Genomic DNA, 17,799 nt, shown 5'->3' on the forward strand with positions numbered 1-17,799 from the left:
CCCCTACCCAGTCATAAATACCTCTTGGAGTGTAAGCTCCTCGGAGCAGAAACCCTGTTTCCATATTTCCTGTGCCTAGAACAGTGCCAGATCCATAGGAGAGACTCAAAAAAAAAAAAAATCAAATACACAAATATGTCACCTCCATTTACACAATCCTCTAAGCCAAAAATTTGGAACTTGTCAGATTGTCTCTTCTCGGCCATCAGCAATCAACAAGTTCTAGCATTTGGTCTCTTAAAGGTGGTTCAAGAGTTTATTTTTCCTCTCCTTCCTCTGCCAGTCTTCCATATCACTATGTATTGAAAGAGTCTCCCAAGAGGATCTCCGTCACTAATCTTCCTTCCCTGTTTATCATCCCAACAGGTGCCAGAGTGATCTTTCTAAAAAGAAACCAGATTATATCGCTCACTCCCTTGTTTAAAACACTTCTTGAATATTAGGTAAATAAATCATGGAGTCACCACGAAGGTTTTCATCTGCCAGACACTATCCTGAATGATATTGGCTCATTAAATTCTCACAAAAACCCTATGCAGCAGGTACGGTGAAAATGTTCATGTTACAGAGGAGGTGGCTGAAGCACAGAGAGCTCGAGTGTCTTGCTGAAAGACCAGACCCACTCAGTCTGGCTCCATAATTGGTCTTTTTGCTGCTAATGATCTACCAACTACACAGCCACTTTTAAAAAATGAAATAGATAAGTACTGGCATGGAATGATAACCAAGAGGTAATGTTAAATTTTTAAGTTGAAGAAAGTAGAATTTAATTTCATTTTAAATGGCAATATGTTAGTCTGCCCATAGAAAACAATCTGGGATGATCCAAGATGGCCGATCGCTAACATCCCGGGATTGCAGCTCTAGGGGAAGGCGCGGAGAACTAGAGGACGCCACACTTTCAGACAAATTCTGGTCGCTCACGGAGCAGGAGATCCCCCAGTGGAGGAAACACACGGGTGGCCAGTGCGACTCTCGTGGTCGGCGCAGCGGTTCCGCTGGCACCTCGGCGGGGCAGCGCTAGGCACAGAGTAAACGGGACGGGTTCCCCTTCTGACCGAGGTTTGGAGCCCCGGGAAGGCAGAGTCGCCTACTAGGGACACAAGAAGGACGCCCGACAGGAGAATCCTGGGCAGAAAAGCACCATCAGTTTTAACGCCGCTGCTCTGGCCCTGGGAACTAACAACCTGGACGTCCACTCAAGAGACCTAATCTGAAAGTTGGTAATTTCAAAGACGACAGGAGGATAAATTTACAATGACGGGAAGAAACCAGCGTAAAAAAGCTGAGAACACTCAAAGTCAGAACGCCTCTCCCTCTAAAGATGATCACAGTTCCACATCAACAATGGAACAAGGCTTGATGGAGAACGAGCGCCTCCTGATGACAGAATCACTCTTCAAGGAATGGATAATAAGAAACTTCGGTGAGTTAAAAGAACACGTTGTAGCCCAATGTAAAGATACTAGGAACTTTGAAAAAAGGTTTGATGAAATCCTACTGAGAATAGACAACTTAGAGAGGAGTATGAGTGAATTAATGGAACTGAAGAATACAATACAGGAACTCCGAGAAGTATGCACAGGTTTAAACACTCGAATTGTTCAAGCAGAAGAAGGGATATCAGAGGTCAAAGTCCAACTTAATGAAATAAAACGTGAAGAAAAGATTAGAGAAAAAAGGATAAAAAGGAATGAGCAAAGTCTCCAAGAAATGTGGGACTATGTGAAAAGACCAAATTTACGTTTGATAGGTGTACCTGAATGCGACGGAGAGAATGAATCCAAGCTGGAAAATACCCTTCAGGATATTATTCAGGAAAATTTTCCTAAACTAGCAAAGCAGGTCAACATTCAACCCCAGGTAATACAGAGAACACCACAAAGATATTCCTCAAGAAGAGCAACCCCAAGGCACATAATCGTTAGATTCACCAGGGTTGAAACAAAGGAGAAAATACTAAGGGCAGCCAGAGAGAAAGGTCAGGTTACCCACAAAGGCAAGCCTATCAGACTTACAGCAGATCTCTCAGCAGAAACTCTACAAGCCAGAAGAGAGTGGGGGCCGATATTCAACATCCTCAAAGAACAGAACCTTCAGCCCAGAATTTCATATCCAGCCAAACTAAGCTTCACAACTGAAGGAAAAATAAAATCTTTTATGAACAAGCAAGAACTCAGAGATTTTATTACCACCAGGCCTGCTTTACAAGAGCTTCTGAAAGAAGCATTACACACAGAAAGAAACAACCAGTATTAGCCTTTCTAAAAATATACCAAAAAGTAAAGAGCACCAACATAAAGAAGAATTTACACCAACGAATGGATAAAACAGCCAGTCAACATCAAATGGCAGTAACCCTAAATTTAAATTGACTAAATCCCCCAATCAAAAGACACAGCCAAAACCCAATGGCATGTTACATCCAGACCTGTTTCACATGCAAGGATACACAAAGACTCAAAACAAAGGGATGGAGAAAGATTTACCAACCAAATGGAGAGCAAAAATAAATAATAAATAAATAAAAAGCAGGAGTTGTAATTCTCGTATCGGAGAAAATAGATTTTAAAGCAACAAAGATATAGTGGTAAAAGGATCAATGCAACAACAAGAGCTAACAATCCTAACACCCAGATACATAGAGACTTAGATTCAATGAGACACAAAATTAATAAGGATATCAAGGACTCGAACTCAGATCCGGAACAAGTAAACTTAATAAATGTTTATAGAGCTCTCCACTTCAAATACACAAAATATACATTCTTGTCAATACCACATCACACCTACCCATTAGTTTAAATGAAACATTGATTGGCCATTATTAATACTCAATTTTTTTCAAAATAAAGCAATATTTCCATTTACTCTCCCTCTTTCTCTTCCTCTTTCTTCCTCTCCTTTACTTTTTTTTTTTTTCTTTCCTTCTCTCAAAAAGAAATCAACTTGTAAACCTCTAGATCCAGGTCGGCAATGTCTCTCTCATTGCTTGATTTCCTCCCTTCCCTTCCCTTCCCTTCCCCTCCCCTCCCCTCCCCTCCCCTCCCCTCCCCTCCCCTCCCCTCCCCTCCCCTCCCCTCCCCTCCCCTCCCCTCCCCTCCCCTCCCCTCCCCTCCCCTCCCCTCCCTTCCCTTCCCTTCCCTTCCCTTCCCTCTCTCCCTCCCTCCCTCCCTCCCCGCTTCCTCCCTTCTTTCCTTCCTTCCTTCATCCCTTCCTTCCTTCCTACCATCCTTCTTCCCCCCCCAAAAAAAAAAAAAAAAAAAAAAAAAAAAAAAAAAAAAAAAGAAAACAATCTGAAAGATTATGACAAACCATTAATTCAGTGGTTAGCTTTCGACTTTGTACATGCCTATAAATGTTTGGTTGTTTTTATAGTGAGCATGTGATAACTATGTAATCAGAGAAACACAGTTCCCTGCTAAAGGATAAAGTCCAATTTTTTCCCTGTTAACTTGCACCTGCACCATTAGACCCTAATTTATCTCCCTAACTTTACTTTCCACCAATCTCTATGCTCTGCCTTCACCCATATATATTTTTACACCTCTGTGCCTTTGCTCTTTATTCTCCCTTTGTCTGGAATGCTCTGCTTCACCTTGTGCATTAGATATTATCCTTTCAGACCTAGCTGATGATCACTTCCTCAGTAAAACCTTGCATGATCTTTGGGAAATGGAGCATTCTTTCTTTGGGACTTCAAGCATTTGGCATGTTGTGCTGTAATTATTCACGTTTCCTTTTCTGTACTGCATTCCGACCTTTTTGATGGCAGGGACTATCATTTGTTTGTCTTGCACTATGTCAGCTGCTGACATAGTGCTTGTCACATCATAGGTATTCAACTCTTTGCTGAATGAATGAAGACATTAACGAGTGAAAAGCCAAATAGGATAGCAGGATTTGAAGAATGCTTTCTAGATAGTGTAAGAAACATCACAAGGCAGTACATGATTAATTGCTGAATGAATCATACACCAGTAATTGCTGTAGAAATCAGAGGAGGCATCTTATACATTTTTGTATATCCTCCAGAGCACCAAGCAGGGTGACTTGCTCATAGTGGAAGCTCAGTCAATTCTGTGAATGAATAATCACTGCTCTTGAATGAAGTGATGATGGGCAATAGAAGAACAAGCCGTTTAAGATGGATGTGTAGTTTCTTAAGCATCTATTGCTAGCCTCCACAGATTTGAGGTAGTATGCATGTTGGAGGTGATTTGGGGAGGACTAGGTTGGCAAATGCCTGGAGCTGGGGAGGACACAAGAAAAAGTGTAAAGTATTCATTTGGGGAGGATAGACTTAACACCAGGAAATTTTACACACACAACAGAAAACAGGCATGACAGTGTACAAAAAGGAACACAAAAGGTGGCCAACAAATGGTCAACAGGCAGTAAAAGCAATGGGCAGTGAGAGAACTGGAAAGAAATCCTATTTCAGAGGAGTATTTGGGAAAGTTTAATATCTAAGAGCAGGTAGAGCCATTAATTCAACGATTATTTATCAAGCATCTACTATGTACCAGGAACTCTGCTAGGTACTAGGGGAATTATGCTGATAAATGGCATTAGATGATACAAGTCTGACAACAGCAGGTATGGAAAGAGAGATAAAGTAACTGATTACAGTCAAAGAAGTATGGCTTCAAAGATCCTTGGAGCCTGATGACCTCAACAAGACAAAACAGTCAGGTCTCAAGTCACCATCAAAATTAGGGTTGTTTCACTAAACTGGGGAGTGAAAAACATTAACATATCTTATTTCACCACTTATTTCATCTAGATGAATGACCTCATTCCCTGACACCAAAAAGAATGGCAGGGGAGGAGAGGAAATGTCAGTGAAAGGAGATCCCCATCTCCCCCAGTGGCTATACAGCCTCATTCTATGGTAGTTCTAATAAGACTCAATTTTAATTAAAGAGCTTATGACCCACAAACAATCCAGAAAACTAAAATTTCAGTCTTTTATTTTCACTCTGGGTAAACATGATCATCAAAAGTATTCGGGTATAGGGGCCGGGTGGGGTGGCTAGTCTCTGTAATCCCAGTACTTTGGGAGGCCAAGGTGGGTGGATTGCTTGAGCTCAGGAGTTCAAGACCAGCCTGGGCAACGGAGTGACACCCCTGTCTCTACAAAAATTAAAATTATCTGGTCATGGTGGGATGTGCCTGTGGTCCCAGCTACTTAGGAGGCTGAGGTAGGAAGATGACTTGAAGCCAGGAGGTGGAGGTTGCAGTGAGCCGATTGTGCCAGACTCTGCCTCAAAAAAAAAAAAAAAGTATTAGTGTATGGATTAACCACCTATCTTCCACTTTCTATCATCACCTACTTTGAAATTCTGTTTCTTGGCCAGGTGTGGTGGCTCACGCCTGTAATCCCAGCACTTTGGGAGGCCAAGGTGGGCAGATCACAAGGTCAGGAGATCGAGACCATCTTGGCCAACATAGTGAAACCCCATCTTTACTAAAAATACAAAAATTAGCTGGGCACAGTGGCACATGCCTTTAGTCTCAGCTACTAGGCAGGCTGAGTCAGGAGAATCACTTGAACCCGGGAAGCAGAGGTTGCAGTGAGCCGAGACCATGCCACTACACTCCAGCCTGGGTGACAGAATGAGACTCCATCTCAAAAAAAAAAAGAATAAAAGAAATTCTGTTTCTTCCTTCTACTTTGTTAGGTTTGTCCTGCCAGTTATATATTGCAGCAGAGTGGGGGTGGGAGACAGTTCATCTATTGCTATTTGCCATTTTCCACCTCCACTGTTTCTGTTCTAGCTGAAATGTTCTAGACACAGATCTTCATGATTGCTCTGAGATCTTTCTTAAGGAAGCCATTACTGATAACATTTAGTTCTTGGACTGAAGGGCAATTAAGGCCATTAGTTTCCTTTTTTTTTTAAATAAATTTTTTATTTTATTTTATTTTTTTAAGAGATGGGGTTTCACCATGTTGGTCAGGCTGGTCTTCAACGCCCAACCTCAGGTGATCTGCCCACCTTGGCCTCCAAAGTGCTTGGATTACAGGCGTGAGCCACCATGCCCAGCCTAAGGCCATTAGTTTCTTTGTGTGGTTCCTCTTTCACTGTCTCTCCGTTTTTTAGCTAATCTGTTACAACAATGAGACAGAACAAGGAACAGCAGATGCCAATAATAAAAAAGCCCCTCGCCAATTAGGTGGTGATGCCACTAAGGCTGTCTCCCTGCTTCTTCCCACAAAGTGATTCCACTCCTTTTTCTGAGACTTAGACTTCACAGAGTCGAAGGGACCTGGACTGTTACAAAAGACACAACTCTCCACTTCATAGGGGATGAACCATGGAACAGTGTAGTCAAGTTATATGAACTTGTCAAGTGAGTAGCACACCAAAATAAAGAACCAGGTCTCCTGATTTCCAAAACAAACTTCTCTTCCCAGCACCATGCTAACTCTTACTGAAGAGACAGCAAAGACATTTTATCCTAAATGGGCTTTAGCGACTAGCCTAAATACTAAATTTGAACTCAATTAAACATGGACCCAAACAATGGTCACCAAGTCCTGGAACGGGTTGTGTGAGCCCCTTGAGATGTTCATCCCGTGTTATTTCAGAGAAATCTCCATTTCGATCTATTCCTATATGTTAATTATTGAAAAACAATAGACAATCACAAAAACAAATTGACCTTTTTGCGTTCCTTGAGCTGTTCAGGAAGAGCCCTCGTGACTGGGCCTCATGCCAAACAACTTGTTACAAAAGGACCGAGGGTCGCAGACTGCACCAAAGCTTCATGAGACCTTTCCTCCTCTGTGCATGGACAAATGGCTGACTCTGGAGCCCAGGCCGTTGCTTCCCTGTCTGGTGATGAATGCTTCATAGTCTGGTGAGTGTAAATATGTATTTCTTTTCCCTTATCCCCTTCCCATTGCAATTTGCTTATTATATCATTTGCTTATTATATCTGCATTGCCATTTATGTGGGATAAAATTTGTTTACCCTTAAAGGTATTGTGTGTGTCTTTTCTTCTCCCCTCACACGTTTTCCACACAGATCAGCTATGAACCTATTTTTTATGATTTTTATGAGAAAATGAATTCCAAGTTGTGCCTCAGAATTTATCTTTTCAACTCTACTCATTCCCTCACCACCCTTGTGAACACAGTATCTGGCCAGCAGGAATGAATGAAGAAGACCGTTTTATGTTCCTAATAACTTACTCGGAAATGAACAGAGCACAATTTATCCAAAGCAAATATTTATACAGGCAGATCCCTCAAAATTGAGGATTCATGTTTAGGAAGAATTTTTTAGAATTATCCAAATTAACCACTTGTCTTTCTCAGAAATAAATGTTACTAATGCTTCCTCCGCCAGCCAGCTGCAAAACCACACACTATTCTTTGAAAGAAGAACACAGAAAACCAACTTACTTCCTGGAGCATATAGGAGAGGGATCTAAAATCCTGGTGATACGGGAGTGACTAGAACCTTTTTTTTTTTTTTTTTAAGTAACAAAGCTAAAAAGGGGGGTGTGTAACTTAGTTTGACTTGTAAAAATATTCACAGAAGTCATCTATATACTACCACTTGTGTATTTATGGTAGAGTATTAGAGATTATTCACATCATCGAGAATGTCAAGTTAAATTATTAGATTACGGCACCAACTTCTTGTTCATAGTTTCTCCTGTAATCCCAGCACTTCAGGAGGCCAAGGTGCGTGGATCATTTGAGGTGAGGAGTTCAAGACCAGCATGGCCAACATGGGGAAACCCCGTCTCTACTAAAAATACAAAAATTAGCTAGGCATGATGGTGGGTGCCTGTAATCCCAGCTACTCAGGAGGCTGAGGCAGGAGAGTCACTTGAACCCAGGAGGTGGAAGTTGCAGTAAGCCAACATCGCATCCCTGCACTCCAGCCTGGGTGACAGAGCAAAACTCCATCTCAAAAAAAAAAAAAAGGGTCTCTCAGTCTTCATACTTTGTTGCTTATATATCTGCTTCTAGGTTTTAAGATAAAATAAAAGTGCTGGCCTAGGAACTGGAGGCCAGTTTAGCTTAGGGGAAAAGGCAACAGTGGTGATTATACCCAATAGCTTCACTTTCTATGGAGCAAGCTTGTAAAATCTTGAGCAAGGATGGTGGCAGCAGAGCTGTCTGCCTAAGCATCATGTAGAAAACTTTTTGATGGTTTCTTTGGACTCTAGCTTCTAGTGTTGTTTCTGATCCTCACTGTATTGGAAATCCGTGGTTTTGTTACATAGTATATTCCTACAAATGTGTACACATGTGTTGAGTATGTGGAAGTTGAATATATTTATGTTACAAATGAGCAGTTCTGTTTCTGGAAAGTGAAAATTTTCACCTCATCATTACATACATTCTTTGATAACACAATCCCAGTGTTTCATCCAAATGCTTTCATTTTCTTCTTTTACATATAACCAACCATCTTGGATATGAAAGGAACAACCAGTGAGGGCTTAAAATCTGCCGCTTTTGACTCAGCACTCCTGATCAGTTCCATCCATATCTCAAGTGTGTCACATTCATGAGACACAGGCTTCTCATCAGCAATTTCAATTTTATGTTTTCTACTTATTTTTATATAAGAATACAATGCAACAAAATATTTATATATTGCACAAACAGTGATGTGGATACAAAGATGCTAACAACACTGGCTGGAAGTAGACTTTACCATGTTACAATCTAAATGCTTGTTCATCAGAGAATGTACAAAATACTAAATTTGGCATCCAAAAGGGGGCTTAGAGTTATTGAATATTTTTTAAAGTGTCACTTTAATCAAATTCAAGTTTGCCTACGATGGAGACTGTCTAAAGTAACAGTAAGGGTGAGCATACCAACATCAAGATTCTTGTTCTTATCTCACATTCCCCTCTTTCTCCAAAATAAGTGACAAGGAGAGTAAAAGGACCATGAAGGAACATTTGCAGAATGTTACTAAGTGCCAGGCCCTGGACAAGGTAATTAATTACTACAAACACTCTCATGATGGACATGGCCAATAGTGTATTTTATGTCAAAAAAAACAAAAACAAAAACAAAAAACCCGACTCCAGAAGCTGTTAACTTCAGTAAGAGTCCTTGTTTGCGCAACTGAGGAATGAGACTGAGAAAGAACCTTGAATCATTTGAAAGGACCCAATAAAACTGGACTTAAATGGATCATTAATGTGGATTTTTTACATTGTGTGGGATAGAATGGGAACATTCTCATGGGAAACAAACGCATTTCAAATATTTTTTAAAGAAATAGTTCTGATTCTAATTTTACTGTATGTTTAGGCATCATTAAGGACCTCTGATTTGAAGGTAGATTTATGTCCCAGGGACTCGGAATTCATGACATATTTTAAGGCTCCACATTCTATGCAAAAATGGATTTACCAAGTGTGGAGGTAATAAGTATGTAAAAAATAGATAACTATAGTGGTACTTTGGTATCCATGGGGGATTGGTTCCAGGATCCCCCAATACCAAAATCCACAAATGCTCAAGTCCCATATATAAAATGGCATAATATTTGCATATAACCTACACACATCCCCCTGTATGCTTTAAATCATCTCTAGATTTCTTATAATATCGAATACAATGCCTGCACATCACTTCATTTATATGGATTCAACATAGTTCTTAGCATGCAGCAAATTCAAGTTTTGCTTTTTGAAACTTTATAGATTTTTTTTCCAAATATTTTTGATCCAAGGTTGGGTTGAATCCACAAACACAGAACCCATGCATTTGGAGGACTGACTGTATTTCTATTTTAGGTTTGCTTTTCCTCCTTAGATTCCTCAACAAAGAAAAAGTCAAAGGTCCTCCTCTCTCTCTCTTTATGACCAGAACTAAGACCTATAAAGGAAATAGAGCACTAAGTGGGGTCCCCGGAATCCCCAGCTTCAGGTTTCCAGCCACTTCTAGATGTTCTCTGGAAACATAACTGCGCTGAAACCATACTGAGGTATAAATTCCCAAATTGAAAAGAAAACAAACAAACAAACTTGGTAGTCTCATGCCTGGGAGATATGAAAGATGGAAAATTCTGGAAGACCAACAGTCAGGCACTGATGAATTTCTACATCTGGGCATTTCTTGAGGGAGAGAGGGCCTGGCTATTTGGAGATGGAAAATGTGGTGACCTAGAATGAGCAAGCCCAGTCTAGACTCACCTCTTCATTTAACTAACTGCATAGTCTTGGTTCCAGACTTCTGTGGAATCTCAGATTTGCCTTCTATATAAGAGGAGTTAGTACTAATCCCTCTCTAGTCTTTTTTAGTTTGTTGTGTGTGACCAGCCCTAGCACTTAAATACCCTGCTGAATATAGAGAAAAGTAGAATAATTATTTTAAAATTAGGTCACTTATCTTCTTATTTGAATACTACAAGTCTTATAACCTCTTCTAGAAATGAGACTGAACTCACAAATACATAAAGATTAATATAAGTGCATTTCAGTAAAATCACTGGTAAAGTACATTTATGATCAATCTTTTTAGGCTTTTGATATGGCAAATTAGAGGTAAGTATTTCTGATTAAGTCTTCATCCTTTCAGCAAACAAGTATATGGTTTGATATACTTGGCAATGGTGAATAAAACCCTTCATTTTTCACTTCTTCATGCCTTAATAAAGTCTTCAAGGCAAGCCCAAACCAGCAGGGCTGCAAAAATATCAGCAATGAGAATGAATCTTAAAGTCAACAGTCATGCCACAAAACTCAACAGGAAGACATCATGAACAGGCTGAAAACTGTGAGTCTTAAAGTCAGTCCTGAAGTAGGCAGGTTTCAGGAGATGGAATCAGCGTCCTCTGGGTGGAACAGGTGGAGGAGGATGGAAGGTCTCCCTGGACGGAGGCCTGAAATGAAAGCAACTCTATTTAAAAACGGATTTGATTAAATAGTTCTTATGCGTGCACAATTTGTTGTAAACTTGGTATGCTATGCAAAGGATACATTCCTCAATTAATGAGACAGGACACACATGAATGTTTGAGTGACTCACACGCTAGCTGTGGCTCCCAATCCTGGTGGCATATTAGAAACACCAGTGGAGCTTTTAAAAACACCAATGCCAGGGATGCATCCCAGACCCACTGCATTCTAAGTTCTACAGGCAAAGTTTTTGAAGCTTTTGAATAGCTCCCCTCCCCAACCAGTACTCACCATCCCTTTCATCATCTGATGCTTTGCCATATGGGGGCCTTGCTAACCCTGGAGAGACTGCCCTCCAGAGATAAGCTAATTCCTAGAAACAGCAAACAAACAGCCTGCCTTCAAGCACCAAACATGCCTTTCATATGCAAACCAACCAGTCCAGACCCATGCCCCAACCACCTCCTCTATGGGGCTTTCACACTCCACTTTATAGGGCCACCATTCACTTGCCTTTATCATCCTAGGGCCAGGTACCAGACAACTAGGGTCAGTCCATATGCCTCAGAGCCAATGAAATCATTCAAACTAGCCAATTCTAAATCTTACCCAGCCTCACCTGTTTCGTCCTATGGAAACCACAATAAAAGCTCTTGTCTGCTTTTTCCCATGCTCCTCTGCCTCCTGACTGGCCCTGATGCTTCCCCATGTGGCCCCCTACAGGATGATATATCTCTTCTTTTGGGATCTGTGGGATCTTGGGAAAAGATAGTTTGTTACACTATCTTTTCAATGGCAGTTGTCTCCTGCTGACTTTGCCATACCTAAATAATACCAAAACCTAGATTTTAAAACACCAGTGGCCGGGCGCGGTGGCTCACGCCTGTAATCCCAGCATTTTGGGAGGCCGAGGTGGGTGGATCACGAGGTCAAGAGATCAAGACCATCCTGGTCAACATGGTGAAACCCCATCTCTACTAAAAATACAAAAAATTAGCTGGGCATGGTGGCGCGTGCCTGTAATCCCAGCTGCTCAGGAGGCTGAGGCAGGAGAATTGCCTGAACCCAGGAGGCGGAGGTTGTGGTGAGCCGAGATCGCGCCATTGCACTCCAGCCTGGGTAACAAGAGCGAAACTCCGTCTCAAAAAAAAACACCAGCAATTCTAATGTCACACGGGAGACACACTGTAGCAGGAAGATCTGTTGAGAGAGGAACTGGAATTCTCAAAGTCTGCTTCTCATGACTGCTTCCTCATGGGATTACTGTTATCCCAACTCTGCGTCTGCCTTCCTAGAAACTTCCCTCCATGTTATTCTGTATGATTTTGAACAGTCTTAAACAACATTCCAGGTAGACTAGGGTGAGTCTATTTACAGACAGGTTCAAGGCTTACAGATGGCATTTCCACATGTGTGCTGTAAAACCAATATTTAATTCCCTTGGAAACAAATCAATAAGTCAAGAAAAAGAGCTTTGTTAGGTGCTGTAATTGAACTGTGCTGCCCTGGAGTTGCATACGTGATTGATTGAATCATTGAGTAAATAGGTACTAAACGTCTCTTGAATGCAAGATTTGTGTAGGTCAAGGAAATGACAACAGACTTGGGAAAAGAAGGGCTGTCTCAGGAGCAAGAGAGAGAGGCAGGAGCAGAACATAAGAAGCACAGACAACCTCGGGAGATCCTGCCCTAGTCCGGGACTAGATGGCTTTGTGCAGTTATCATTGAGTGGCTGAGCTTTATCACATGAAAACAAAAGGATGGTCTCCTTCCATCTCTTCAGCCTGCCCTGTGAGCTTGGGCTTATAGGAGAAAACCAAGGGGCAATCAGGTGATACCACTTTAACCTGGGCAAATTTAGCCTGCCCACCTCTCTGCTGTCTTTCTTTCATTCTTTCAACAAACATTAATTTACTTTATATCTACACCTGGGTATGGGATATAATATCAAGTAAAGTGGTCATGGATTAGGTCCTCAAGATGATGCAAGTGTGTGGATGAGATGGACAATAGGCAAAAACCTGTAAACTCTATGGAGTGTTTTGACAGGGAAGATTTAGAACCTAGAGGAACATATACAGAGACATTTATGCACACATCTCTGTGTGTGCAAGTTCAATGCCTCTGAAACTGTTTTCTCATCTGCCAGATGGAGGTACTGATCCATATGTTGGAGTGCCATGTGAGGCTTGGAGGTGACAGTAGGAAAGTAGGTAGGAGTTTCTGGCTTGGAGTAGGCACTCAACAAGTAAAGCTAATACTATAATGATGATTAAAGATCTGTTCTGAAATCTTTACCTGTTCCCCAGGTATGCCTGATGAGACTTACATTTTATCTTCCAACACAAAGACAACCATGATTTCCTCCCAGCCCCTCTTCTTCTTTCTGCTGCCACACTCTGCAGTTGGGGTGGGCCTATGGATATACCCTCTTTAGGTTTCATTCTGAGGAACAACTCCAACTAAAGATTGGAAGCTACATCTCAAGGAAACTTATTTATAATTACAGACATATAATTACAGGTTTTTGTTGTTTTTTTTTTTTTTTGAGACACGGTCTCATTCTGTCATCTCGGCTGGAGTGCAATGGCATGATCACAGCTCACTGCAGCCTCAACCTCCTGGGCTCAAGCAATCAGCCCGCCTCAGCCTCTCGAGTAGCTGGGACTACAGGCACACACCACCACATCTGGCTAATTTTTGTGGGTTTTTTTTTTGTAGTGATAGGGTTTTTCCATGTTTCCCAGGCTGGTCTCAAACTCCTGAGCTCAAGGGATCCACCTGCCTTGGCCTCCCAAAGTGCTGGGATTACAGGCATGAGCCACTGTGCCTGGCCAGGAGTGTGAAGTTTCTTTCTCCCATCTATAACCCACCTGCATGGTGGTAGATGACTTGATGGCTAATTTTTTAAGAGCTCGGGAAGTCCAACCCAAACAGTACCAATCTTTCCTTCCATCCATTCACTTAACACAGTGAATATCTTTTAGGTTCCTAGTATGTGCCAGTTACTTTGCCAAGCACTAGGGATAGGAGAAAAAAAAAATCAAAAACAGTTTCTCACAGGTTTACGATTTCACTGAGGAGACACATCTACACAAGGGTTGCAACAGGGAGTGTATTTCTAGAATATAGAACATAATAGGAGTGCTTGTGAAACCAAAAGAAAAAGATTCACTCTGCATGGAAACATTAAGGAGAGTTCACAGAGGAGGTGATGTTTGAACTGAGTCCTAAAGGATGTATAGGCATTTTCTAAGCAGAGAGTAGAAGGGAGTAGGAAGATAGCATTCCAGGCAAAAGGAACAGATTGGGCAAAGAAACAGTACAAAGTGGCAGAGCTCACTGGGAATGCTGAGCAGTGGAGCATCAGTGAACACAGGAGAGGGGTAGGACTTGAGCTAGGCAGAGCCAAAGAATACTGAAATACATAGAATTAAATGTGAAGGCTTTTATGCCAGGCAGTGGTATCATCAGCTATTCCTGTTCTAGGAAGAACACTCTGGCTGCTGTGTGGAGGAGGGAGTGACAGGAGGTAAAGAGGTAAGTGTGGGCCTTTAAGAATGAACTTAGGCACTGGCAGATGGAAAGGAGCATGAATCTGACCACTGAAAGAGCGCAAAATGGACAGAGGCTGGAGACGCACTGGATATGAGAGCTACAAAGGAGGCAGGGCTTGAGGATGACTCCCAGGTTTGGGGCTTGGGGAAGGGAGAGAATGGTGCCATTATCTCAGGCTGGGAACTCATGAGAAGGCAGTTTGGGGTAGAGAAGGGTAGGTGGGCTGATGAGTTCAGTTTTGCACAGGCTATGTTTGAGATACCGGTGAGGTCCCTGAGAGAAGATTCCCCAGTCAACTGTAGGAAAGAGAAGGCTGAGATGGAGATGGAGACTTGGGTCTTTGTCTACTGGTGGCAATTCAGGCTCTGGGACAGCATGTAGAGCAGAGGCATGGACCAGAACTGGGACGGAGGGACATGTGAGATGGAAGCTGTACCACCAATGCTGTTTGGTTGGGACCAGGGGTGAGTGGGGAGGTTAGAACACAGATAGAGAAGAGATGCTGATTCCCAGATCTGACAGTGGAGTGTAAGACACCAAGATCAGCCTTCAATCCTGTCTGTAAGCAGGGAAAGCACTGAAGCCATTCCGGAGACAGGCCTGTTTTATTATCTGCTCAAATATCCCCTTGTTTTATTGTGAAAATGGCATACACATGCACAAAATAATTGCATACTCACAAATCTTTTTTCACACCAAAAATGCACCCAAACCCCACGTTCTATCAATTACAAATTGCTTTGTAAGCATTGTTTCTTTAGCAAAAAGTGTTTTCCTCCTTTTCTCTCCCCATTTCTATCACAACATGCTTCCAGACTTCCCAGGTAATTCAACCACCATCTCTTTTTACACATTTACATGCTTCCTACTTTCTATCCTAATTTTTGGAACCTGTTTCCCTGGCTGTTGTTTTTTTTCTCTTCTGTTAACAAAATCCCACAGAATCTTTGTAGCTAAAGTTTCAAGCTTGACAACCCTTTTCTCTTGATACAATTAGACAACTGCCTCCAAAGTCCTCAACCTTCAGGAATAAAAGGCCTTGGATCTTGAACCTCCTCCCCTAATACTTAGACTTTCATGGACAGGTATAAAAGAATGCCTATGAGATGAAGTCTGGGAGTCAGGAGTACTCAGGTTTGCTACACAGAGCAAGTCTCAACCCAATCTCAAGCTCCAGTTCCTGCATCTGCAAAATGGGATAACACTAAATACCTAACCTGTTAGAGTTGTAGAGAGAATTAAACAGGATAATACATTTAGTGTGCTTAACAGAATACCTGCCACATAGTAAGTCTCAATAAATAACAGCATTTATCACCATCACTGCTCTTGGTAACCCCTCCAATCACCAACTATGTAATAATTTTCAAGCAACAGGGCATAATGCAAATTCAGTGAATGGGACTAGATTATTGCTAAGCTTCCTTTCAGGACTAATATTCTAATCCATGCCCTCCAGTCTATGCCAGGGAAGCATGCCCAGTGGGTGTGATGCAGCTTGGAGCTGGCTGATGTTTGAGTAGCAAGTGCCAACATATAAATGTTGCTGGGAGGACACGGGAAGGTGATAAATAGCAAAGGGAGAAATGGAAAGATCCATAGCACGGAGCCAGCCTCTCTTTCCAGAAAACCAGAAGAAAGGCCTCCTTGTTGCACTTTCTCAACTAATTCCACTGATGAGCTTCATCTAAAAGTTTCAAAATGCAAAAACACAAAACAAAACCCTGGTTGAAGAAAAGCTTCCTCCTTCCTTATGCCCCATCAACACATGCACAATTTATTTTAAACATCAAAGAATTAACTCCTAAGACAAGCCTTGGCTTTTATTCCCAAGGGCTCCTTTTTGCATCTATGGACACACAAGCCAGCTGTAACCACGTTTTCTTACTCCACAAGATCAGACCATAAAAAGGTTCCTGCCAGAGGCCCAAGTATCATATAAACAAAGACATACATCAGAGTCTAGTACATTAGTCAAACTCTTTAGTTTAATGTTCATCTCCAAATTTCTTGGTATTAAACTCCCCTCCTGTATTAAAAAAATATCACTTATATTGCTGAGCTCTTACTATAGGCCAAGAACTCAATGTTTATGACTCTGCAGACTGTTCTGTTATTATCCTCATTTTATAGACAAGGAAATTGAGGCCGAGCATGGTGACTCACGTCTGTTTTCCCAGCACTTTGGGAGGCTGAAGCAGGCGAATTACCTGAGGTCAGGAGTTCAAGACCAGCCTGGCCAACATGGCAAAACCCTATCTCTACTAAAAATACAAAAATTAGCTGGGCATGATGGAAGGTACCTGTAATCCTAGCCCAGGGGGCTGAGGTGGGAAAATCACTCGAACCAGGAGGCGGAGGTTGCAGTAAGCTGAGATTGCGCCACTGCCCTCCCGAGATACATGAATTCAAGTTTGCAAGTAGCTGCTAGTGACTTGACCCCAGGTAGGGGGGGCCCTACAGTCAGGCTTCCCACCACCATTCGATGCTGCCTGTCACCTGCATTTTCATTTCCAATCCTTCATATTTCCTGTTCCCCAAAAGGCACTGTCCCCACAGTCCAGCCAAGGGAATTCATTATTGGAGAGTTGAATTCTAGCCAAACTGATAAAAACTATTTTAAAAGTTGACATTTGTCAATGTATTTCATTTATGAAACATTTCATTTGCTATTTAAAGTATTTGCAACTGAATAATGCATCTCTTAAATTAGTAAAGGGTCCACATTCAAATGTGTCCAAAGCAGGTATTTCAGTTAGCTCTGTGCTAATTTTTTTTTTTTTTTTTTTCGAGACAAAGTCTTGCTCTGTCCCCCAGGGTGGAATGCAGTGGTGCAATCTCAGCTCACTGCAATCTCAGCCTCCCGGGTTCAAGTGATTCTCCTGCCTCAGCCACCCAAGTAGCTGGGACTACAGGCATGTGCCATCATGCCTGGCTAATATTTGTATTTTTAGTAGAGATGGGGTTTCACATGTTAGCCAGGATGGTCTCGGCTTCCAGACTTTATGATTTGCCCACCTCAGTCTCTCAAAGTGTTTGGATTACAGGTGTGAGCCACTGCACCCAGCTCTGTGCTTGTTCTTAAGTCATTTTAGGTGTCCCCAAGTCCTATTCTCCCCCAGAATTCAGAGATAAGGAAAAAATTTCATATCTTTTGATGTTACCTCTGTGAGGCAGCTCTTGGAGGCACCCTGGGGGGTCTTTCGAGGGACATGGTGGGTGTCCCATCCACTTGTGGGGGGGCTGGACTGCGGCTTCTGGTAACTTCAGGGACTTCATTATCCTACAGCAAACAAGATGAGAAAGAACAGCAAAAACTACATTCAGCAACCAGCCTAGCTGGACAACCATAT

The 17,799-nt window shown here is 42.0% G+C and overlaps 1 protein-coding gene across 2 annotated transcripts in view; it reads right to left on the bottom strand.

The window, feature by feature from the left end:
• Positions 1-8,548: 8,548 nt before the first annotated feature.
• Positions 8,549-17,799, bottom strand: part of PIK3AP1 (phosphoinositide-3-kinase adaptor protein 1) — a 129,652-nt gene continuing 120,401 nt past the window's right edge. For both annotated transcript variants that reach the window (XM_009010083.5, XM_002756485.6), the window contains 2 exons: positions 17,611-17,729; positions 8,549-10,872 (listed from right to left, as the gene is read on the bottom strand). In XM_009010083.5, coding sequence (XP_009008331.1) covers positions 10,815-10,872; positions 17,611-17,729 — 177 coding nt within the window. In that variant the 3' untranslated portion in view covers positions 8,549-10,814. The remainder of the gene's footprint in view (positions 10,873-17,610; positions 17,730-17,799) is intronic.

The sequence above is a fragment of the Callithrix jacchus genome, chromosome 12 (assembly GCF_049354715.1).
Source record: "Callithrix jacchus isolate 240 chromosome 12, calJac240_pri, whole genome shotgun sequence".
Classification (NCBI taxonomy): domain Eukaryota; kingdom Metazoa; phylum Chordata; class Mammalia; order Primates; family Cebidae; genus Callithrix; species Callithrix jacchus.